Raw genomic sequence first — 23,166 nt, forward strand, 5'->3', positions numbered from 1 at the left:
TCACAGCTCTGTAGCCTCACGCTCTCTGCTCCTGCTCATGAAACGTTTACTTTTCCCCACACACCTCTGCACCTTTGCACTTGCCTTCCCTTGTCTTCTTTTTTATTTTTTTTGCGGTACGCGGGCCTCTCACTGTTGTGGCCTCTCCCGTTGCGGAGCACAGGCTCCGGACGCGCAGGCGCAGCGGCCATGGCTCACGGGCCCAGCCGCTCCGCGGCATGTGGGATCTTCCCGGACTGGGGCACGAACACGTGTCCCCTGCATCAGCAGGTGGACTCTCAACCACTGCGCCACCAGGGAAGCCCCGCTTGTCTTCTTTGATGCACCTTATTCCCTCCTCTGGTCCTGACTGCCTTCTTCATCCCTAGCTAATCCCCATTAGTCCTGCAAGGCTTAGCTCAAGTGTCCCCTCTACCATACTGGATGCCCCTTTCCTCGTTTTCTACGGTACCAGTGGGTACCTGTGTCATTGCCATCATCGCACTTCAGATGTCATTTGCTTGTTTGCCTGTGTCCCCCTCTAGAGTTTAAGCTACCTGAGGGCAGAGATCTTGTCATGTTCGCCTGTGCATCCCTCAGCGCTTAACCCAGTGACTGGCACATGGATGTTTGTTGGCTGGATATTTGGATGGATGGATGGATGATGGATGGATGGATGGATGGATGAGCAGTGAGATGGACAAGTGAATGGATGACAAATAGACAGGGAGATGGGTGCTTACAGAGAAGTCTGGGAGGAAGACAGAGATTGAGATTTGATGGGAGGAAATGGAAACCATGCTCTGAGCCAGGCTCTCCTGTCCTCATCTCTGCCTCCTTCTGCCTCGCCCTTCCTCCCACAGCTTTACCTGAACCCTCTAAGTATGGATGGGGCTGTGTTACTTATCCTGTCCATCAAGAGGAACCCCAAATCCAAGATGGAGGACATTGACATTTCCGTAAGTGATCAAATTGTTTGCTTGCACTTGGGAGCAAGCCAGTTACCATGGCCACTGTGCCAGCTCTAGCCCTCAGGGCCCTCACAGAACTGCTCCATGAAAAGGCCACTCCTTTTAGAGTACAACTCTGCCCCTTCCAGAGGTCCTTTCCGTAGGAGTAGCCATTCGGTCAAAAACATCATGGTGTGAAATTATTTACCAGATCCTGGGAACCCAGGACCTGCACCCCCAACAGTGGGCCTGAGGGCAGAGAGGAGGAACACCAGAAGCAAAGGCAGGGGGACCCCCAGAACAGACTTGTCTACCGTCAGCTTTGTCGATGGATGGCTTTGGGCCTTAGAATGCTTCCAGAATCACAGGATCCTTAGACTCTGAGTATTAAAACATGTGCAGACCTGTGTTTTCATTTCATGACTCAGCCTACTCAGAGTAGTATTTGAGTGTAAAAAAACCTTGATGGAGGAGGGAAGCCTGAGGAGGTGACTCCACTCTGCCAGCTGCTCTCGCCGGAATCATCCTAGAGGTGGGAGCTGGTGCCAACAATATCCTATACTTGTCTACTATTCTATACTCTTTTTTTTAGCCCCAAAGTCATTTTATAGACACCAGTTCATTTAGTCCTACCCTGGGAGGTAGGTAGAGTGTATCCATGACCTAGGGCTGCCATGGCAAAGTACACAAACCAAGTGGCTGAAATTTATTGCCTCACAGTTCTGGAGGCTAGGAGTCCAAGATCAAGGTGTTGGTAGGGTTGGTTCCTCCAGAGGGCTGTGAGGAAGAATCTATTCCTGCTTCTCTCCTAGCTTCTGGTAGTTTGCTGGCAATCTTTGCTGTCCCTTGGCTTGTAAAAATATCACCCTAATCTCTATCTTCAGCCTCAGTGGCTTCTCCCTGTGGGCGTGTCTGTCTCCATATCCCAGTGTTCCCTTTTTTATAAGGACACCAGTCATATCAGATTAGGGCGCACCCTAATGATCTCATTTTAACTTGATCACCTGCCAAGACCCTATTTCCCAATAAGGTCACATTCACAGGTACTGGAGGTTAGGATTTCAACATTTTTGGGGGGAGGGGGCGGATACAATTCAACCCATAGCAAGTACATTTCCTCATTTTCCCATTTTACATGTAAGGAAACTGAAACAGAGAGGTTAGGTCACTTGCCCAGGACCACACAGCAAGTGAGAAACACAGCAAGGAGTAAACGCAGGGCTTCTGCCTCCTATTCTAGAGTTCTGTAAAGGTACAGTGTTAAAGTCCTTTTACATTTGTTTAATGCCACACTAATGTGATGTTTTGTTAAGATTTTAATACCTTACAATTCTATCAGTGATGATATTTTGAATTTGAAACCCAAGCTTTTTGGAACTGAATAATAAGTAAAATTTGCCACCGATTATAAAACCATACCTGCTTTTCTTTTCACTTTGTTCCCTCGCCCCTTCCTCCCCGCCCCAGGCTCCTTCCTGCGCTCATGGGTCTTCCTCTTCAGAGGCCCTCTCCACCTTCCTCCTACAGCTCTGACCTGCACCCCGTGAAGCTGCCTCTGAATCTCAACCACAGGTCCCCAGTTTGTTAGCATTTGGCTCCTCCCCCACCCGCCCCCCCGCAGTGCAGTTTGGAAGGTATGAACCCCAGCACTGCCTGTCTGAGGAAACGTTAGAAATGGTGCTGTTTAGGCCCCAAGACGGCATATAAACCCATCAGCTGGGATCTCACTGCCACTCCACCAGCCTTCCAGAACAAATAGGTCTCAACTGGACTTTTCCTTTCCTTTTATCAACGATGCCGTCATAACTCTAAGTGGTGTTGGAATCCCTTCATTGTAGATGTTTCTAGAACTTTCTCTAGAATGTCTCTAAAGGGGAGGGAGTAGGTCTTCAGCCCTTAAGCATGGATCTAATTCTTTGAAATGACAAAAGATACTGAGAACCACACCTGGGGAATGAAGCAGGTCAATCACACTGAGGGAGGCCAGGTTTGATCAAACACTGTTTCACAGATCACATGTTCTCCTGCGGCCTCCAACCCGGCTCAGAGACCACTTCCACAGGGGGCATTCCCAGTGCGTTTTGAGCCGTGATGGGATGGTTGGAATGAGGGATGCTCTCTGCCACAGCACCTGCTCTGAAGACCAACACTGGTGTAGAAATGGGCTTTTCAGGGCCTTTGTTTGGGGACCAGTCTCGTAACCCCACAGCTGTGTCTCATCTGTCACACACAGACACTAATGCTCACCTTCTGAGAGCAGAGTGAGTTGAGTGTGTGACAGGCCACCAGCACCCAACTAGGACATCTGATCAAAATCACGTGGGAAACTTACAAGTCAAACCACAAGCTCTAAAAACGGTGAACCGTCCCAGTCTAGGAGCAGTTCCGCAGAACCAACTAGAAAAGACAACACACTGACTTTGCTTGGGAGAGTCCGCTGGTCTGGGAGATGGCACTATGGCAGTGCCCTCCCCCTGACGAGTCCCCTCTCTCTCTGCTTCAGAATGTGCTGGTGTCAGAGCAGTTTGTGAAAATATTGGATGGAGTGTGTGCCGTCCACCCCCAGCTGGACGTGATGTACAAAGCAGTGCAAGGCCTCTCTAACAAGAAAAACCTCTTCCCGTGGACGAGCCCTGTGAAACTGATCCAGGTGAGCCCTGCTTTCCTCTAAGAGCCCCCAGGGACCCCTGGAAAGAGCTGACCTTTGGCTCAGCTTTCTAGAGTTTCTCCTCCCCCAGAGCGTCTGCACAGTCCTCGCTGACAAGGAACATCTCAGCTGTGGAATATTCCTTTTGGCTCCCAGAGGAAGGACTGAGAACTGGCTGAAGTGGGAGGGCCTTGGAATAGGATGGTTTCTACCAGCCAGGCTCCTCCATTGCAATCAGACAAGTGACTGGCCTGTAAAATGGGCATGATAATAGTACCCACCCCAGCAGGGTGCTGTGAAGATTAAATTCTATACTACACATGACTTAGAACAATGCTTGGCAGGCAATAAGCACATAATTCATGCAGGCTCTTTCCAACAGCTGGTAAGGATGCCAAGACGTCCTGACCCTGTGGTCAGGATGGCTATTTGGTGGCTTCAGCTAACAAGGAACCCTCAAGTGTTTTATACCTCATGGTCACTTTGCCCCTGGCTCAAGTCTTAGATTGTGTCTGGCAATCACAGGAGGCAGATAGATGTAACAGTGGAAATAAAAACTCAGAGAATGTTAGAGCTGGAAGGGATGTTATAGCTCCTCCGGTCGGACAGCCTCAAAGAGCAGTGACTGCCCAGGCCTGGTGTTTCTACCACCAGCTCTCACCTGCTGCTGGGTGCAGGGCCATTACCACCTGAGGCAGCAGGGGCTGCAAAGGTGCCCTGTAAACACGGTTCTTCATGGTGTTTACCACTGGGGCTGCTTCCTGCCCCTGGTTGGTCTGCTCTGTGCCTGAGTTTCCAGAACCAAAGAGGAGAGCTCTTGCATGAAAATTATCATTGTATGAAAAGTTCTAGAAGGTAAAGCGGTATCAAGTATCTTTATATCTTTTCAAGTAAGATGATGTCAAGTGGAACTGAGGGGAAACCTGTTTTGCAAGAAGAGTGGGAATGGGGTTATCCGATGCAAGGTGGGAGCTTGCTCCTTGTTTTAAAACAGTGTAGAAAAGGGATCCCAGAGGAGAGCCTCAAAAATACATACAATGTAAACCACAGTCCTTCCCCTCCGCGGTCCGACAATCGGGTTGGGAAGATGGGACAGATACAGTCATTTCTAATAGAAAGTGTCATATGATAAATAATAAACAAGTGACAAAGGTAGCAAATACAATCCAAACTAGAGGTCACTGCAGGCAAACAGAAAAGGATGCTTCCTGGCAGAGGTGGGGCTGGGCAAGGGCCTTGACAAGCGGAAAAGATGCAGGTGAGCAACAGAGAGAGGGAGGGAAAAGAATGCCAACCAGCAAAGGAACAGAGTGGGAGTCGCTAGCAGTGTGTCTGGGGCGTGGGAACCGGACCGTGTGGCTCTGGTCTCACAGGGAAGCCTGGGAGTCAAGGCTGCAAAGAGAGGTTAGAGCTGGATGCAGCAGTCCTCAGATTTTAGGCTCAGACTGAGGTTTGAGTCCACAGGGGCAGGGAGCCAGTGCGAGTTGTTGAGCAGAGGCTGTGATGTAAATCCAGCAGGACTGAGGGGTAATTTTTCTGGCAATGGGGAGGGAAATGAACTGAGGGGGTAAATATGAGACTGGGAAAACCAATGAGGACACTACTGTAGTATTCCAGATCTAGAACGGTAACTTGGCTGAAAATGACAGTGAGAGTGGAGGTACAGATGTAGGAGATATCTTTATGGAGCATCTCCAGGACTTGGTGAGTGGTTGTGTGTGTGTGTGTGTGTGTGTGTGTGTGCGTGTGTGTGTTGGGAGAAGGGAGGTGTGTGGGGAGAGGAGAGAGCCAAAGATAACCCCCAATTTTTAAGCCCAGTGGACTAAAAGAACGATGGAAACATTGCCAGCAGTAGGGAAGTCTTATGGGGAAAAGGGACCGCCCCCTGGCCCCGCCTCCCGCTCTGGCCTCATCCCTCCCATCCTCCCCCCCTCCTCTACATTTCAGCCCCACTGGATTTCTCCCCATTCCTTTTTTTTTTTTTTTTAATTTTATTTATTTATTTTTGGCTGCATTGGGTCTTTGTTGCTGCGCACGGGCTTTCTCTAGTTGCAGCGAGCGGGGGCTACTCTCCCTTGCAGTGCGGGCTTCTCATTGTGGTGGCTTCTCTTGTTGCGGAGCACGGGCTGTAGGCGCGCAGGCTTTAGTAGTTGTGGCACGTGGGCTCAGTAGTTGTGGCTCATGGGCTCTAGAGTGCAGGCTCAATAGTTGTGGCGCACGGGCTTAGTTGCTCCGCGGCATGTGGGATCTTCCCGGACCAGGGCTCGAACCCGTGTCTCCTGCATCGGCAGGCGGATTCTTAACCACTGCACCACCATGGAAGTCCCTCCCCATTCCTTTTTGCAACAGTTCTCTCTTAACATTAACTCTGAGTCCCTCTGCCTAAACACCCTTCCTCTGTGTCTCACTCACTCCTCCTCACTCTCTAGGTCTGCACCGGAGTGTCACGTCCTCGGGCAACCCTTCTCAGGTTTCCTGGTCAAGTGTATATGCCCTTGCCACACGCTCCTGCAGCCCCTCTCCTTCACCCTTTCACCGCAAGGCTCTGAACTCCTCCAGGGCAGGAGCTACGTTGGGTCTTATCAAAAGCACCTACCAAAGTAACAGGCCCTTATGCTCATCAAGGCTCTTAGTTGCTGACCACAGAATCCACTCCGCTAGGTTAAGCAAAGAGGGATCTATTACCAGCTATAGACCCCAGAGACATTAGGACGGCTGAAGAAAGACTCTTACGTTTAGATTCCAGAAATGGCTCCCCAGACACCCCAACTAGCTAGCCAGGATGGCTGCTGCTTCTGCCTAGGTCAGGAAGCCACCCAATCAGGAATCGCCTGCTGAATTGGGAAGCCACCCCCATGGCTGCCGGCAGCCTGCTCTCTCCAGATCACATGGGTCACACATATGCATCACCCAAGGGCTTGGCGAAACCGATCCCATTCTGACCTGTAGCTTCAAGGGGGCTTGGGGAATTCTGGTTTTTAGTTTTCCAGCCTCTGTGTTATAGAGAGGCGGGCTGTGAAGGAAGCGGAGTGGGTGTTGAGAGCCCGCCCATGGTATCTGCCGCAGCACTCAGTAACAGATTGCAGAATTCAGCTGACTGAGGTTTGCTTTAGACGTGTAGGATTGAGGTGTCGGTGGGGTTCAGCATGGACTTGTGAGCGGCTGCTGGGGATGCAGAACTGGAAGCGTAGGTGGGATTCACCCCGGGGTGGGCTGGTGTAGGCAGTGCACCCCAGAGAGGGAAGTGTGGGGAGAGGAGAGCAGGGACCAGGGACTGATCCCCAAGGAACTCCTCTGTGATCAGAAATATCTATCGAGAAAGCTGGGCCTTGCCTACGGCCTTTTGAGAGTCGGAGGGGAAAAGAAACAAAAAGATACTAAAAAAGGACCCAAAAGAATATTTTAATGGTATTGGAAAGTTCACAATATATTAATACAGTGTACTTTATAAAACAGTATGTTTAGTAGATAGATAGATAGATAGACAGGTAGATGAAAAAATATACATCAAGGTGTTACCTCTGGATGGTGGGACTGGATTTATGGGTTACTTTTAATTTTCTTCTTTCTATTAATCTATACTTTCCTTAAAATGTGAGTAGGTAATATCTTTGAATTGAAAACAGTGAAATATTATTTTTAAATACTCTGACACAGTATGTCTCCATATAAGTATTTGTATAAAACGATGAGAATTCTGTGAACACCAGGAGCCTGTCCTGCCTGTCCCACTACCTGGCTGCGGTTCGGTCTTTTGGTCTCTGAGTTAACAACAGCCCACCCACGTACATAGAGCACCATCTTTGCTAGTCTTAGCAGGACAACTTCAAAACTAAATAATACATGTAAACATGATCACCGCCCTATTCCCTCCAAACTGTTCCCACAGTTCGCTCAGCAGTGTCGACTCCAGTCCCTCCACCTGTGGAACGTGGAATGGGAGGGGAGCCTGCTCAGCGTGGGTGGGGCAGACACAGAAGCATCGTGGCGTGTGGCTCTGCCTGACCTCAGACCTCGGTCTGGGCGGGCAGGGGTGGGAAGCTGGGGTGGGGGCGGGGGGTGTTGGGGGGAGTTGGTATAGATATTACAAGGCTCCTGGTGTCTCCTGCTTCTCTCAGAGCTATGCAGACCAACACAAAATCTCAGTCCTGGATTTCTTCAGGAGCTTGAACCCTAGTGGAGAGACGACGATGCCTGTGGGCGAGTTCCGGAAAGCTATGATACAGGTGTGTGGATTCCTAGTGGACGCAGGCACTATGTGTGCACGCGCAGGGGTGTGTGTATGAGAGAGAGACAGACAGGACACAATGTGAGCACCTCAAACAGCTCCTTGGGATTGGCTGTGAGAAGCCAACTTATCCACTGCTTTATCTAGACCCAGAGGGACCCCTAAGGCCTCCTTGCACTGCCTGCTGAAGTCATTCTCTGTACTGCGTGTCTGGGCGCCACTGGTGACCCAAGATGCTGCCTGAAGACACACATTCCTCATCTTCTAGGTCTTTCTCCCATTGCATGTGGCTACTGGGCAGATTTTAAAAGGGAGTAGGAGAAGAGACCACATCCCGAAACCCCAGTATTTCGCCTTTGGTCCTACCATCTTGCCTGAAATCCCACATCTTCACATGTGGGGTATGATGGAGGTGCTGAGGCCTGAAATGCAAGCATGAAGAGGTCTGTCACCAGGGCAGCCCTAGGAAGGACAGGCCCTGCAAGAATAGGACTTCATGGGGGCCCAGGTCAGGGGATAAGACCCTCGGTGCCAGGCCCGTGGTGAAGAGGGCCAGCCAGACTCGGTAGCAGGGAGGGAAGGGTAAACATCCCATGCTGCAGAGTCGCCGCCTACTCCAGCTGGATCCCATCTCCTTCACCCCTATTGCTCCCCAGAGAAAAGAGGGGCTCTGGAGTCTGGGCAGTGGCCCACAGACATGGGCGGGGACGCTTATTCCTGCCCTGCATGGTTGTGGGTTCAATTTCTTCTGAACTGAGGAAACTGTTGCCAGCCGTGGTCCCAAGGGCAGTGAGGCATTGGGGGGGGGGGGGGGGGGGGGGGGATCTTGAAGGGTTTTTGGTTGTTACTTTGTTTTATTTGATTGGATTTTTGTTTGTTTGTTTCTTTTTAAAAATTTTCAGTTCCCGAAATAAACACAAACACCAGTCTGGGGGGAGCAGAGAGCTCCATTGACCTTGCATGTTCTATCTGCTTCCTCAGCAAAACAAGGTCCCCATAAACCGGTACCAAGTCAGGGAGCTGATAAAGAAGCTGGGTGAGAAGACAGATATGGTGAACTTCAGGTCAGCCCAGCCCCGCCGTCCGGCCCTATCTGGGCTACCCTTCTGCCCTGGGCAGGCCCCCGGTTCCCTCTAAGGCACCCTGGCTCCTGGGGCCACCCTGGAGCAGATAGGAGGTGACACAAGCAGCAAACGTTTAGGCCCTGGTGTGGTGAGAGGGGCAGTTGGGGGCGTGTACAGGTATCACAGTGGCCCAAAGAGGAGGTATCACTGGGGGGAAGGGGGTGTCACACAGACAGACAAGAGGACAGAGGATGGCAAGTACCAAGCCCGAAGTGTGGGCCAGCATGCTGCACTGAGGAACTGCAGGTCTTTCAACGCTGCTGGAGTTTAGGCAACCAGGCAGGTTATGACTTAGGCTGAACTCCTTGAAGAGCTTGGAAAGGGCCATGATAATGGTCATAACAGCAACCAACATCCATGATCCCTTATCACGTGCCAAGTGCTCCACCAGTCACCAGACGGGTGCCTGAATTCTCACAGCGCCCAACGGGCACTAGTATCACGCCCATGCTGTGAATAATGATCGGAGCTTTAGAGAAGGAAAGCACAGAGCCAAGTGCTTGTGGCCAGAAAGGGGCAGCTGTGGCCTTAGCACCCCGGTCTGCGTGGTCCCAGGACCCACTCCTCCTCGCCGAGGCTGCAGGACCCCGCTGGTCTGCAGGCTGGTCCATAAGGCCCTGCGGCTTGTTGTCTCATGGAATCCCTAAGGAGTCTGTCAGAGGAGGCCCCCATCTGGTCCTGCCCCACAGCCTTCTCCCAATACCTCCGTCCTTGCCCCCATCAGCATCTCTCATGTGTGGAGAAGCCACCGCACAGACTGACCCAGCTGCAACCCTGCTCTAGCTAGTAAGGGTGCGGCCGTGTGCAGAGCTCTCAGTCTCCAAGTCTTTAGAATGGGGTGATAACCACAGCACCTGAGAGACTTTCATAAGAATCAAGTGGAGACGATGCACATAAGGGGCTGGCACATGATGCTGTCATTCAGGAGTGACACCATCATCCAGCAAGCACCCCCGACACCCGCAGGGTGGCTCAGGCTTGCACACCGCCCCAGGCCCCCCTACTCTGTGCCTGTGTCCTGGACCTCCCCACCTGCCCCCCCTGAAGTATGGCCTCCTGTTCCTTGGGATGCTGGTGGGGAAGAGAACAGGGCAGAGGTCAGGAGACCGGGTCCAGGTCCAGCAACCCTCCAGCTTTGCAGATGAGGTCACGTGGCCATGGAGAGGCAGAACTGGGGTCTCAGGACCCAAGTGGGGAGCTCTTGTGGGCACCTCAAGTTCCCCTCAGGTCACACGCTGCAGCTCTGTTGGTTCCAATTGAAGAGCAGGGTCGTCATTTTTACTGTTGCATGATTTTTTCATTGTCATTTTTTGATACAAATAATATCTACTTGTAAAAATTCTAAATCCACAGAAGTATACTAGGGAGAAAGTGAAGGGCCTCTTTTACCTGCCCCCACAGCCCCTGCTGCCTCCCAGAGGGTGCTCGTGAACAATCCCAGGTGCACGTTTCCATAGCTTTTCCCACGTACTTGCAATCGAGTGTGTCTGCTACCAAAGCCCTGCCGACAGCGTAAACCCATCCCCATCCCTGTGCCGACGCCGAACCTCACCACGTTCAACACTCTGCCGAGATGAGAGATGGGTTTACAAATGGTCTCGCTTGGACTCGAGCCTGTCCCAACACTCTTGTCGATCAGCCACGGGGCTACGTTGGTGGTCAGCATTATCCCCTTACCTTTCAAACCAGTTTCTTGAAAATGACGAAGCCATAGCAACACATCTGGTCTGGAAAGAAGTCTCAGTGACAGAGAACTCCTGGCATGTTGGCTGGTGGCTGGGACGAGGTGGAGAGCTGGCTGAAACCTCAGCGGAAAGACACCAAGGCTGTGAGCGAGGCAATAAAGTCTAGCTTGGGTCTCCGGGCTGCTGGTGGCATGCCCTTCCCCCAGAGAGCACCCTCCTGTTTTAGGGGGCACGTCCTTGGTGGCCTCGTTAAGAGCCAAAAGAACAAATTGGGAGAGCGTGGGGTTGCTAGGTGGTGGAAGAGAGCAGTGGGGAGAAGCTCAGTGCACAAAAGCAGTCATCACAGTGCTTGTAAACTGTGTCAAGGGGAGGTTGCTGAGATTCAGGAGGCAGTGGCAGAGGGAACAGATGCTCAGGAAATGAGGACAGGGGCCTTTAGAAGCAAATGCCAGGGGGTCACGTGGAGAGAGCTCAGGGAACTGGCATCTAGCCGTGGCCCGGCAGGAGCTGGCCACCTGAACTTGGAGCCTCATGGTTCCACCTGAAAAGTGGGACAGCTGAAAAAAGGGATCCCCATCTGTTCTAGGGATCTGCCATTCTGCATCTCTTTGTAAAATTCCTTGGAAAACTGGGGAGGCGTGAGGAGCTTAGCAAAAGATGAGAAGGTTTAGCCAAGAACAGCATATACTGAGCAGGTGGGGGGAATGGGTACCTTCAAGGATTTTGATTAACCTCGCCAGTCACCCTTGGGATGGACAAGGGCAGGAACTGTCTTGTGCGCCTCCTTTGCACCTGCACAGTGCCTGCTCATAGTAAGTGCTCAATAAAAAATACCTGTGAAATGAAAAACCTCATTCACTTGGCAATTGTTTTGGGCAAGTGGTGGAAAGCTGGGAGAGTTTGGGGGGTGCCCAGGAACCCACACTTTGGAACACCAGTGAAGTGCTGGAATGGCATCTGGGAATCAAGGCACCAGCCCTCAGGTTTCACTTTGTTTCTTCATCGAGGGTGGAGGTGATGCTAAGACTTCTCACTCCTGGCAGAATCATTATTTGAAATAATCTGTGTCCCCCTCCCCACAGCATATTTCCCCTCCCTCCCCTTATTCAAAGTCTTAACTTGAAATTGAATTTTCATTGGACGGTTGTATGGACTCAGTCAAAATTAGGATGATGAAAAGAAAATAAAGAAATGCAACAAAGAGTTTGTGAGCTGAAACTCACGTCCACCCTACTCATCAGGGTATGATTAGGGATCAATAAAAACAGCAAATTTTCTCAAGATGCTTTTATTCACCTTTAATAGAAAAAGCAGCACATTTTCTCATCGAATGTTATTTTTTGTTTGGGTAGCTTTGGGGGAATGATGGAGATATGGGGAAGCCACCATCCCCGACCCTCCAGGCCACCCCTTGACACTTGCCACCCCCCCATCACGTAGGCCCAGCCAGAACCCTGCCTGTCTGCGGGTTGCCCTGGAACCTGCCCTACTGTGGAGTAGTTTCTACCTGTGGCCACTAGGTGTCACGTCAGCTCCAAAATCCACCTGAAGGTTGTGCTCCCATCAGACTGCTTTGCAGTCCTTCCTATGCCCTTTCCCTGATCTCCTAAACTTCTGCCCCCACGGAGCCTGACATGAAATCAGAGCCCCAAAGGATCTAGCAGCCTGACACCCGGGCAGACCTGTCCAAGGCTTGGTGTCCTCATTACGAATCAAAGTTACTCACAGCTACCTCGCACTCTTGTTGTGAGGAGGACAGTCCGGTGCTTAGCACAAGCTCCATAAACATTCAGTCCCCTCCCTCAGCCAGCCCACCCTGGGGCTGGGCAAGACTACAGAGGAGGCCTGCTCCATCGGGTGAGGGTACTGCACAAGGAACACGCCCACTAACAATGGGCTGAGTCGTGCTTTATCTGCTTGCCACGTCAGGAGGCTGCAGGCAGGAGGACCCCAGCAGGAGTTGAAGACCAAAGCGGAGGGAGAGAAGCCTTGCAGGAGTAGGAGAGGCTGTCAGGTCAGAGATGGCCCAGAGGTGCTGGCCCATGAGCCCAGCACCAAAGGGGGTCAGCAGCAGTGCAGGGGAATGGTACCCTGGGCGTGCCCTCGTTGCATGCCCAGCTCAGTTTGGCTTTGTGCACTAACTCTCTGTTCCGTTTTAATTTTTATTGGAGTTTAGTTGATTTACAGTGTTGTGTTAGTTTCAGGTGTACAGCAAAGTGAATCTGTTACATATATACATATACATATCCACATATACACATATCCACTCTTTTTTAGATTCTTTTCCCATACAGGTCACTACAGAGTACTGAGTAGAGTTCCCTGTGCTATACAGTAGGTCCTTATGAGCTCTCCCCTCCCTTTCTCCCCTGGTTTTCTACATCTGTGAGTCTATTTCTGTTTTGTAAATAAGTTCATTTGTACCATTTTCTTAAGATTCCACACACAAGTGATATCCTATGTTATTTGTTTTTCTTTTTTTATGGCTGAGGAATATTCCATTGTGGTACAATATGTACCACATCTTCTTTATCCACTCCTCTGTCAATGGATATTTAGGTTGCTTCCATGTCTTGGCTATTGTAAATAGTGCTGCAATGAACATTGGGGTGCACGTATCTTTTCGAATTATGGTTTTCTCCTGATATATGTGCACTAACTCTATGCATCCTCACAGGGACCCTATGCAGTGAGGTCTGTAATCATCCCCACTTTACAGCTGGGGAAATGCAGGCACGGAGAAGTTAAGAATCTCACCCAAAGTCTTCTGCTAGTAAGCAGCAAGGCTGAGATGCAGACCCAGGCAATATGACCCTGGTTCCCTGAGGTCTTAACCACTGTTCTCCCCTGCCCCTCTGTGGTTTCTGCGCAGCTTTGTATCTACAGGGAGAAGTTTAAATGCACTTTCTCTGTTTACATCGTTTCTGTAAGAAACAGAAAACTAACTCAATTGATAAGCAAGCATGAGCTCCAGGCCAGGCTGGACTGGCCAGTGGGGAGGGAAGAAAAGGCAGAGTTGATGATGCTCTATGTGACTGAATTCTCAAGGTCAGGTCGCTGTGCCCTCCCTGCCCACTATGTCGCTCAGAAATTGAGCCAGGGGAGGTAAGATGGGAGATGAGAAGGAAGAGTGTGGAATATCTCTGTGTTCCAGAACCATAAAGTGGTTAAGCATGCAAATTCTGTCATTCGACAGTTCTCGGTTTGAATTCTGTCTGGCTTCACCAATGATCAGCTCTGTGACCTTGAGCTAGTCACTCAACCCCCCTGAATCTCAATTTCCTTTTCTGTATATATTGATGATAATGGTACCCCTGCCCCTGCAGAGTTGCATGTGAAACACTGAGCCCCAGGCCTGGCACATAGTAAGTGCTTAATGTAAGCATGACCTCATGACAGTGGAGTTCCTCTCCTATGAGGGAGAAGTGCGGGGAGATTGAGGTCCAGGAGGGCGTTAGGGGCCAAACTGAGCAGCCATCTTTGAAACACCCAACTACTGGGTCTTTGAAACACCGTGGGAGGCATTCCAACCTTGGGCTTTGGCTTAAAACTTGCATGAAATCGAAAGAATTTGCCCAGAATCTTAAAAATCGGAGGGAGGTGGGAGGGCCAGGGGCCAGCAGCACTGTGTGGGCAATGCCGGGGTGCAGTGGACATCTGGCCTTTTGCTTGGCTCCTGAGGTCTGAATCCCCTTCCTGGGCTGGGAGTGCCCCAGTTTACAGGTCCTGAGAGGGGCAGCTAGGACTTGCAGCTGGGACGCAGGCTCATGCCTACACCAGACACACAGTCTCTGGGCTCGGTTCAGGAGCCAGCCTCCGAAGAAGCAAGGACCACGGAGAACTTCGTGCAGCAGCTGTGGCTTTGCAGCTGGATGGAGTCCCTGAGCAGTGGCAGCGGTGACGCTGGTGGGCGCGGTTCTGGGCGCCAGGCCTGCAGGTCATCAGTGCACGCTGCAGCTTCTGGTATGTGGCTGCAGTGGCAGCTGCAGTGTCCTCAGGGGACCAGGCTGCCCTGCCAAGCAGGGGCTTGGTATTGGTTTCGCTTGGTTTGGTTCTAAACAAGAGAAAACAATGATTGGCAAGGCAAGCCTGTGTCCTAAACACTGGCTGCCAACCAGTGGCCTTGAACTAGAGGAAAGGAACGGCTCTTCTCCAGGAAGCGGACATCCTGGAGGGGAAGGGAAACCGAGGGTGGTGTGGGATGGAGGGGGCTTCTCTGGGGCTCCGCGGGGCCTTTTAAGAAGGGACAGTGGTGTGACCCCTGGGGGCGGGGGGCTGCTGTGTTGTTTTGCCACCTCTTAGTGGGTCTGCGGATGAGCTGGGGTGGGGCTGACTTGTTTCTCTGTGCCCAGGCTGAATGAGACTAGCCCTTGCGCATGCGTCCACGTGCTACCGTATAATCAAGAGCATAACAGGTCTTTTTCCCAGTTCCTGGCATGTGCCTCAAAACCCTCAGGACTTCCTGAGTGACAGGAGTGTCTTCGTGATGCTAACGAGGTGACCCAGGGTGGGCCCCTACCTAGACAGCTTCCTGGAAACACCAACCATGTAAGCAGATGTTGGGACTTTCAGCCAATAGAAGGACAGGAAGCTGGAGATTGAGCTCACTCACTAGCCAGTGTTCAATCAGTCATGCCTGCGTAATGAAAAGTAATGAAACCCCAATGAAAACACTGGATACCAGGGCCCAGGGGAGCTTCCTGGGAGGTGACTTGCCTCGACTCCACAGGGAGAAGGCACAGAAGCTCTGCCTCCCTCCCAGATCTTGCCCTGCATGTCTCTTCATGTGGCTGCTCCTGAGTCATAACCTTTATAATAAAACTGCCAGCATCAGTATAGCACTTTCAGTGAGTTCTGTGAGTCATTGCAGTGAATTACCAAACATGAGTAGTTTGATGGGAACCCCCTACTTTGTAGCTGGCTAGTCAGAAGTGCAGGTGTCCTGGGGGAACCCCACTTGTAGCTGGCAGCAAAATGGGAGCAGTCTGTGGGGGACCAAGCCCTTAACCTGTGGAGTCTGATGCTGCCTCCAGGAGGTTAGGGTCAGAATGGCACTGCAGCCGATCCCAGGTGGTGTTACCCCAGGTGCAGTGGAAATTGAACACGTGTGCACAAAAGCATGCTCACATTTGAATTACAGGACACGGTGTGTGTACTTGAATGTGTCCATGCCCAACAGGAGGGGCTTGCCTGCGTACTAACCCCCAGACCCGCCTGCTTTCTTGCCAGAATCCTAACAGTGGGGTTTCAATGCAGCCACTCCTGGCGTGTACCGCTCTCCCGGCTGTACCTCTATTTTTCCAGAAGAGGGCGCTCCAATCCCACAAGTCCTCTAACTCCGCACAGCGGCTTCAGCTCTAAGAAAACAGGACTCCAAACTGGCTCGAGGAAATCGAATTCTTTTTAGGTACCTGAAAAAGGCAGCAATGCAGCTGGCTTCAGCGACACCAGGGGAGCCTGGGGCCAGAACCCTCAATGTGCCCCCTCAGGAGAAGATGCAGGTTCTTGGAGCCTGAGCTTATACAATCTGGGGACCCTCTTTAAAAAAAAATATATATATATATATATATATATACAAATTTACAAATATAATGTTAGGTATAGAAAGTGGATGTATATTTAGAATGAAGAAAAAAATCACAATAAATGACACAGTTTAAAAAGCTGACAATGGCATAAACATCAAATCCACCCCGTGGCCTTGCAAGGGTGACCCACCGAGTAGCTTCTGCTGGTCGTCCCGCAGAGAACAGACACCTTGCTGACGCAGAGTCCAGTTTGCTTCCTGGACCCATCTTGCCATGAAAACGGGCTGGAGGACTCAACCCGAGGATTCACCCTTGTCTGGTCCTCTGCACCTCCCTCCTCACCGCTGTCCTTGGAGCAATCACTTGTAGTCACACCATGAACACGTGTGAGACGCTGTCGCTTTTCTCTCTGTCACACCCAAGAGGCTGCCACCTCCACACCCTGCCTTTTGGGAGGCAGCAGGCAGCTCTCCCGGCTTCTCCTTCCATGAGTCCTGGTTCCACCGTGGGTCCTCCATCCACTCAGTGTTATTTCAAGACTATAAAACTCACAGCCCCACCGCCCCCGACGAATACTTTTCCCAAGAGCACTGTGATGCAGGGGAAAAACCCTTCTTGAATTAGTGGGGAAAAATTTACAATGTAAGGGGGAGGGAAAACATGTTACTTTTTTTTTTTTTTTTTGCGGTACACGGGCCTCTCACTGCTGTGGCCTCTCCAGCCGCGGAGCACAGGCTCCGGACGCGCAGGCTCAGAGGCCATGGCTCACGGGCCCAACCGCTCCGCGGCATGCGGGATCCTCCCGGACCGGGGCTCGAACCCGCGTGCCCAGCACCGGCAGGCGGACTCTCAACCACTGCGCCACCAGGGAAGCCCAAACATATACATTTATTTACACTAAAGTGTAAGTGACTTCAATTAAATTCAATAAACATTTATTAAGGGCTTACTATGTGTCTGGTGCTGTTGTGGGTATGTTTGGGATACATCAATGAATAAAAACGATAAAACCCATCATTCACACAGCGTTTACATTCTAGCAGGAAGAGACTGACCACAAGTAATAAATATAATAAATAAGTGAATCATACACAGTGTTAAAAGATAATAAATACTGTGGGTGAAAAAATAGAGTGGCGTATGGTGGTTCAGGAGTGTCATTGCTAGGGGTGAGGGAAGTTATGATTTTAAACGGGTGAGGGGCGGTATCTGAGCAACAGCTTGAAGGCAGTGAGGGAGAGCCATGTGGATCTGGGGGAAGAGCTCTTCAGGCTGAGCACAGGCCCCAGGACAGGAGCCAGCCTGGGGCCTCTAAGGGTCAGTAAGGCAGCCCAAGGCTGGAGCAGAGAGGGAAGGAGAGCATGGCGGGAGGTGAGGTTGCAGCAGGGCCCGATCAAGTGGGGCCTTGAGGCCTGTGGGCAACGTGGGTGTGAGTGAGATGGGCCCTTGCAGGGTTTGGGGCAGAGGAGGGCCAGACTCCGACATCTTTGAAAAGGGTGTTCTGGCTGCTGTGTTAAGAATAGGCTTTAGAGATTTAAAGGCGGGATCAGGAAAATCCACCGAGAGACTATTGCAATGATGGAGGCAAGAGCTGAAGGAGGAAGTGGTGGGGTGACAGGTGTGGGCAGACCCTGGATGTGTCTAAAGGTGGCACCAACCATGCTCCCCATCAGGTGGGGCACTGGCTGTGCGAGAAAAAGAGGCATCACGTGGCCCCCAGGCTCAGGCCCCCAGCAGCTGGAGGAATGAAGTCTCATCACTGCGCTGGCTGAGGGGAACTCTGCTGGAGTAGATTTGGGTGTCGGGGGTGGAGAGAGAGAAAACTGGGAATTAGTTTAGTGATGTCTATTAGACATTGCAGAGGGGAGTGGAGCAGGTGTTGGGAGTCCAAGCCTGGACTTGGAGAAGGGGCCTGGACGGGGGTGTGTTTGCAAGTCCTGGACGTTATATAGATAATATTGAACATCACAAGACCAGATGAGGTCCCTGAGGGTCTGAGTGCAGAGGGAAGTGAAGGGACAAAGGTCTGAGTCCTGGGGGGCTCCAGAATCCTTAGCGACGTCTGTGAAAAGAACCAGCAGAGGGGACCAAGGGGGAGAGACTGGGGAGGAAGAGGGGGCCCCAGAATGGGGGTTTCTGGAAGGCAGTTGAGGAAAGTGGCCAAGCCAAAAAGACTCGCCCCCAAGACTTTCCCAAGAACAGTGTGTGGAGGGGGGCGGGATGAGGGGAGCACAGGTGGGCTGAGGGCAAAGGTGACAGAAGAAAGGGATGGGGGCGTGGCCACTAAATATCCAGCCTCTCAGCAGGGCTCCACCCTCTGAGGTACGTGCAGCCCAAAGCCTCCTGGGAGGTACCGGCCACCCTCCCCAGGTTCCCTGCGCTCACCATCACTCTGCACGTCCACTGGTGACACATGGCCCTCCCCAACTGGACTGTCAGCCCCTGGAGTCTGGGCTGAGCTGTCCACGCGTGGCTCTCCATGCTTAGCACCGTGCCTGCGGCAGAGGTGGGGGGGACCTCAGAGATATTGAGTGGATCCAGTCAAAGGATGGGAGAAAGAGTGAACAGATCCTTGCTCTCAGTGGCCCAGCCGTGGGGTTTCCCGAGAACCGTTCCAGCAGACACACCGCCCGGCAGCCTGGCAGCACCCGCTGCAAACATGTCTAGGGTGAACACCCATAGATGCTCCAGACGGCAGGAGTACTGGCCCCGAGGCTGCGGCTCCCGTCAAACTCTGGAATCAGAAAGAACCCTAAGGTGTTCCAAGGACACCGGGAAAGCTGAGGACTGGATTGCTCACTGGGAGATTAACACAGGTGTTTCTCCCAGAAGAGGCCTCCCTGATGACACACTCCCTGCCACCCAGCCTCACAGGGCTGGGGAGGCAATAAATCTGTCAGGAACCCGCCAGCCCAGTGGGGTCTCCCATGAAGGAGAGCCTCCCCAGAGCCTCAGTGGTAAGGACCCCTGATGGGGCGTGGACAGGGTGACTCCTTTCACGGAGCCAAACTCAGTCCTGCCCCCTTCCCAGCCTGGGCGGATGCAGGGCCCCATCCGGCCCTACCCTGGCCCAGCAGAAGTATGTCAAGGGAGAGCGGGTTAGACGGAGGCAGTGCAGCCAGGTGGTAGGGGTGTGGGCTGGACGTCAGGCCAACCTGTGTTGCAATCCTGACTCAACCCCCTCCTTCCCTCCTTCCCTTGTTCTTTATGGGGGTTCTTACTATGTGCCAGGCCCTGTGTGTGTCATGGGCCACATGTGAATTCAAAGGGCAGCGCTACTCAGTGACGTGGAGCTTAAGCCCGATCAGGGGGGCGCACGTTGAACAGACAAGCCACACAAACGTTGCCACCACGGTGACTTCCGCAAAGGAAGGGCAGCGCGGGGGAAAACGTGGCAGCCCTATGGCCTGGAACCCGCTTCTCAGCTAATCTGACTCTCACTTATAATAATAGGACCTACCTCCTATGGCTTTTGGGAGAATACATGGGACCCTGCACACCGACTGCTTGGGCCCCTCGCCAAGCACTAAGTGCACCCTAACTGGAGGGTGGTGGGCTTTCTCGTCCCTGAGACTGGTGGGAGCCTGGGGACGAAGCTGCAGGCCGGAGTGTCTCGCCCAGGCTGTGGGCTGAGGGGCTGCCAGGGCAGAGCCGTGGTCCCTCTGGACCTGGCCTTTCCCTGCCACTGGAGGTGGGGTTTCCTGCCTCTTCTCCCTGACCTCAGCCTGGCTGCTGCTAGCAGAGCCCAGCGCAGTTCCCAAGCAGGACACTCCTGGACCCAGACCCCACTGTCCCCCAAGGCAGTCACTCTGCCAGGTGATGGCTGAGCCAGCCGCTGTACGGTGGAGACAAAGGACAAAGCAACGGGGCTTGGCTGTGCGGACGCCTGGTCTGGAGCCGGCAAAGCAGCCCTGGACGTCCCCGCTCCCGCCCGCCCCTCGGGGGGGATGGCACTGATGCGAACAGAAGGCCGGGGGGGACTTCTCGAGCCCCACCCAGAGCCCTGGGGTTGGCACACCATGGGCGGCTAAGGGAAGCCCCGGACTCAGCCGCCACCACCGTCCCTCCCCAGTCGTCTGGGTTGGGTGGTAGGACACAGGATGGTGAGTCCCCAGGCCTTCCTGCTGCCTCAGTTTCCCTGGGAGGAAGGTCAGGGTGGGGCATCAGACAGTGCCACTGAGGACAGTGTCAGACGTGAAGAAGCAGAACTGGGGGATGTCTGCTCAGACCCGCCTTCCAGCCAAGTTCTCAAAGACGTGGTCCAGGAGAGAGATGGGGTGGGGCTGAGGAGGGCCAAGGATCTTCTGGGAGCCAGGCTGGTGTTATGGGTGCAGCCTGTGCAGTCACACAGGGCCGGACTTAGAAGGGCCTGGGGCTTGGTTTCATGCTCTGCTGTCACTCTCTTAAAATTCTTAACAATTTTTTCACAAAAACCCCACAGACTATGTGGCCCGTCCCATCTGAGGGAGAGGACATTGACACACAAAGGGCCTTCCTGTCTGGGGGACAGAACTGGGGAGAGCTGTAGCAGCCAACCCATCACCTCCCCGCAACAGCTCCAGTGGACATGAGACTAGAGGCCTCCTCTTGACTTTGGCCAGATGGAATATGTGATTCTGGAAGAAAGGAGAGATGAAGAACAGCCCTGACCTTAAAAGCTTGCAGGTGAGAGCAGGGGTCAGGGAAGCATACGTCCCTCCCCCTTAGGCCCTGGTTGTCTCCCCGGGAGAGGGGAGGGGGAGCACTGACACCCCACCCCCACCCCACCCCCTGGCTTCGGGTTGGAGTTCTCACGCGGTGGTTCAGAGGCAGGCGGGCAGAGACTCCGGCGGGAGGCGGTGAGGCCTCAGAGCCAGGAAGAAAGCTCTTCAGGGGCCTCGGCCAGCTGGGCCGGCCCAGGCCCGCTCTGGCCTCTGGGCTCCAGCCAGCAGGTAATTCAGAAATTCCTCCAGAATGCTGCCCCGCCTGCTTGCCTCGCTGTCCCAGCCTGAGCCAGCCTGCGGGGCCCGCCGACGCCTGGTTTCCACCTCCTAGAGGCTGACCAGCCGCTCCCGCGCCCACACACACACACACACACACACACACACACACACACACACACAGCGCCCTCGCTCCCAGCTGGTCCAGGGGCAGATGGTGCCGGGAAATGAGCTAGCAGGAGAGGGGCTGGCTGTGGGTCCCCAGCCAGGGCCAGGCTCCACGGAAGAGGGTGGAGAGGAGGCCCAGCCCTGTGTGTGTCATGGGGGAAGCGGCGAGGCTTGAGCCTTGGGGATCTGCTGAGGCCCAGCCTGGAGCCTGGCCCAGTTCTCAGAAGCCAGCCCAGCGGAGTCTGCCCTCCCTGGCAGAGTCGGCCAGGCGTGAGCCAGGAGCCCCGGGCAGGGCTTGCCCCAGCACCCCCATCTTCTGTCCCCGAGGCTGAGAACTGGGCCACCAGAGACTCCTTCCCTGGCATCTCCCAGGATCCCAGGCCGCTAATCCCCTCTCCATTAAGATGCAAATTTTCTCAGATGCCGGGAGAGGCTGGGACTCATGGCAGCCTTTCATTTTTCACATCTGTGGGAAGCTGTGGCCAGCTGACCTCAAGTAAAACCCAGAGAAAAGGGCGAGAGAGGGAATTCGGTCAAACTGCTGGCAGCAAGACTTGCTTCTGCAGGGGAGGAAGGAAGGGGGCAAAAAGGGTAGATGAACTCTGCTCACAGGACAGTTTCAAAACCATGTCTCGGGCGGGCTTTGCTACCAGGGCCTCCAGCTTTGCGAGGCCCATCCCGGACAGGGCGCCAACGGCACAAAGCGGGTCAGGAGTCAGAGCCCAGCTTTGCCACTGACTGGCCGCAGGATCCTGATCAGAGCGTGACATGTAAATGGGGAGCTGATCGCCCCCTCCCAGGGTCGCTGTGAACGCGGTCGTCACCAGGTACTCGGAGGGGCTTGGCACCATGCCTGGCTGCGACGATGCACTCCCGATGCCGACTCTGCCCTTTTCCACGGCGGTAACTCTGCCCACCCCCGGCCCGAGCTTCATTGCCCCACGTTCCCACGGCCCAGCAGCAATTCCAGGCCTGGTTCTCAGACTCGGGGTGTTAGCAAGCTGGGTGTGGACGTGTCCTGGGAAGAGCTCGCCAGGCCCCCAGCACGGTGGAGGCAGGCTTCTTCCCTTGCCTTTCTCGGTACCATGTCTTCACCACATTCCCAGAGGCCAGGTGAACCTTCGCTGAAGGACCCTGATCCCAGCCTAACGTTGTCAAAAGAATCCAGGAATACCCTGACTCACCTCCAGGTTCACCAAGTCTACAAACCTGCAGAACACCAGGCTTCATTCCTCATCTCCTTGAAGAATAAGAGGGTCCCCCAGAAGGGCCTCTACATCCACAGGGCCTTTAAAGTCTGAAAGCCAAGCACAGTCCTCTCTGCCTTCCCTGGAGGGCGACTCTGCCAGCCACTCCCACCTGACCAGACGACACTCTGCCCTCCACTGCCCCCCCATTGCCTGCTTCTCAGAAACCCCTGACTCAGCTTTCCCTGAGCACAGCTTCCCCGCAACTGTACTCCCCTCCTATCTTGACCTCTGTTCCTGCCTGAGGCCTGACTCTTGGCCCCAGACCTTCAGCCATGAGCTCTACACCTTTGACCGCTGATCACTCCCACCAGTCACCTGGTCTCCCTGACACCAGCCAGTGCTAGTCTCCTTGTGTGTTAAGCTTAGAAACAGCTGATAAAAACGGGTGTTGCCGGGACTGCCCTAGTGGTCCGGTGGTAAAGAATCCACCCCCCAATGCAGGGGACCTGGGTTCGATCCCTGGTTGGGGAACTAAGATCCCACATGCCGCAGGGCAACTAAGCCTGCGCACCACAACTACTGAGGTCGCACCTCAACTAGAGAGCCCGCGTGCCGCAACTACAGAGCCCACGCGCTCTGGAACCCACGTGCCGCAACTAGAGAGAAGCCCACATGCTTCAACGAAGACCCCGCATACCGCAACTAAGACCCGACGCAGACGGAAAAATAAAGAAAATAAATAAAGAAT

At 53.3% G+C, this 23,166-nt stretch overlaps 1 protein-coding gene across 1 annotated transcript in view; it reads left to right on the plus strand.

The window, feature by feature from the left end:
- LRRC74A (leucine rich repeat containing 74A) overlaps positions 1 to 22,776 on the plus strand; it is a 43,428-nt gene extending 20,652 nt beyond the window's left edge. Inside the window, exons 10-15 of the mRNA XM_007459791.1 lie at positions 843 to 938; positions 3,433 to 3,579; positions 7,695 to 7,802; positions 8,786 to 8,868; positions 22,029 to 22,131; positions 22,741 to 22,776. Of these exons, the coding sequence (XP_007459853.1) occupies positions 843 to 938; positions 3,433 to 3,579; positions 7,695 to 7,802; positions 8,786 to 8,868; positions 22,029 to 22,131; positions 22,741 to 22,776 (573 nt within the window). The remainder of the gene's footprint in view (positions 1 to 842; positions 939 to 3,432; positions 3,580 to 7,694; positions 7,803 to 8,785; positions 8,869 to 22,028; positions 22,132 to 22,740) is intronic.
- Positions 22,777 to 23,166: the final 390 nt, after the last annotated feature.

The sequence above is a fragment of the Lipotes vexillifer genome, unplaced genomic scaffold, assembly GCF_000442215.2.
Source record: "Lipotes vexillifer unplaced genomic scaffold, Lipotes_vexillifer_v1.1 scaffold39, whole genome shotgun sequence".
Classification (NCBI taxonomy): Eukaryota; Metazoa; Chordata; class Mammalia; order Artiodactyla; family Lipotidae; genus Lipotes; species Lipotes vexillifer.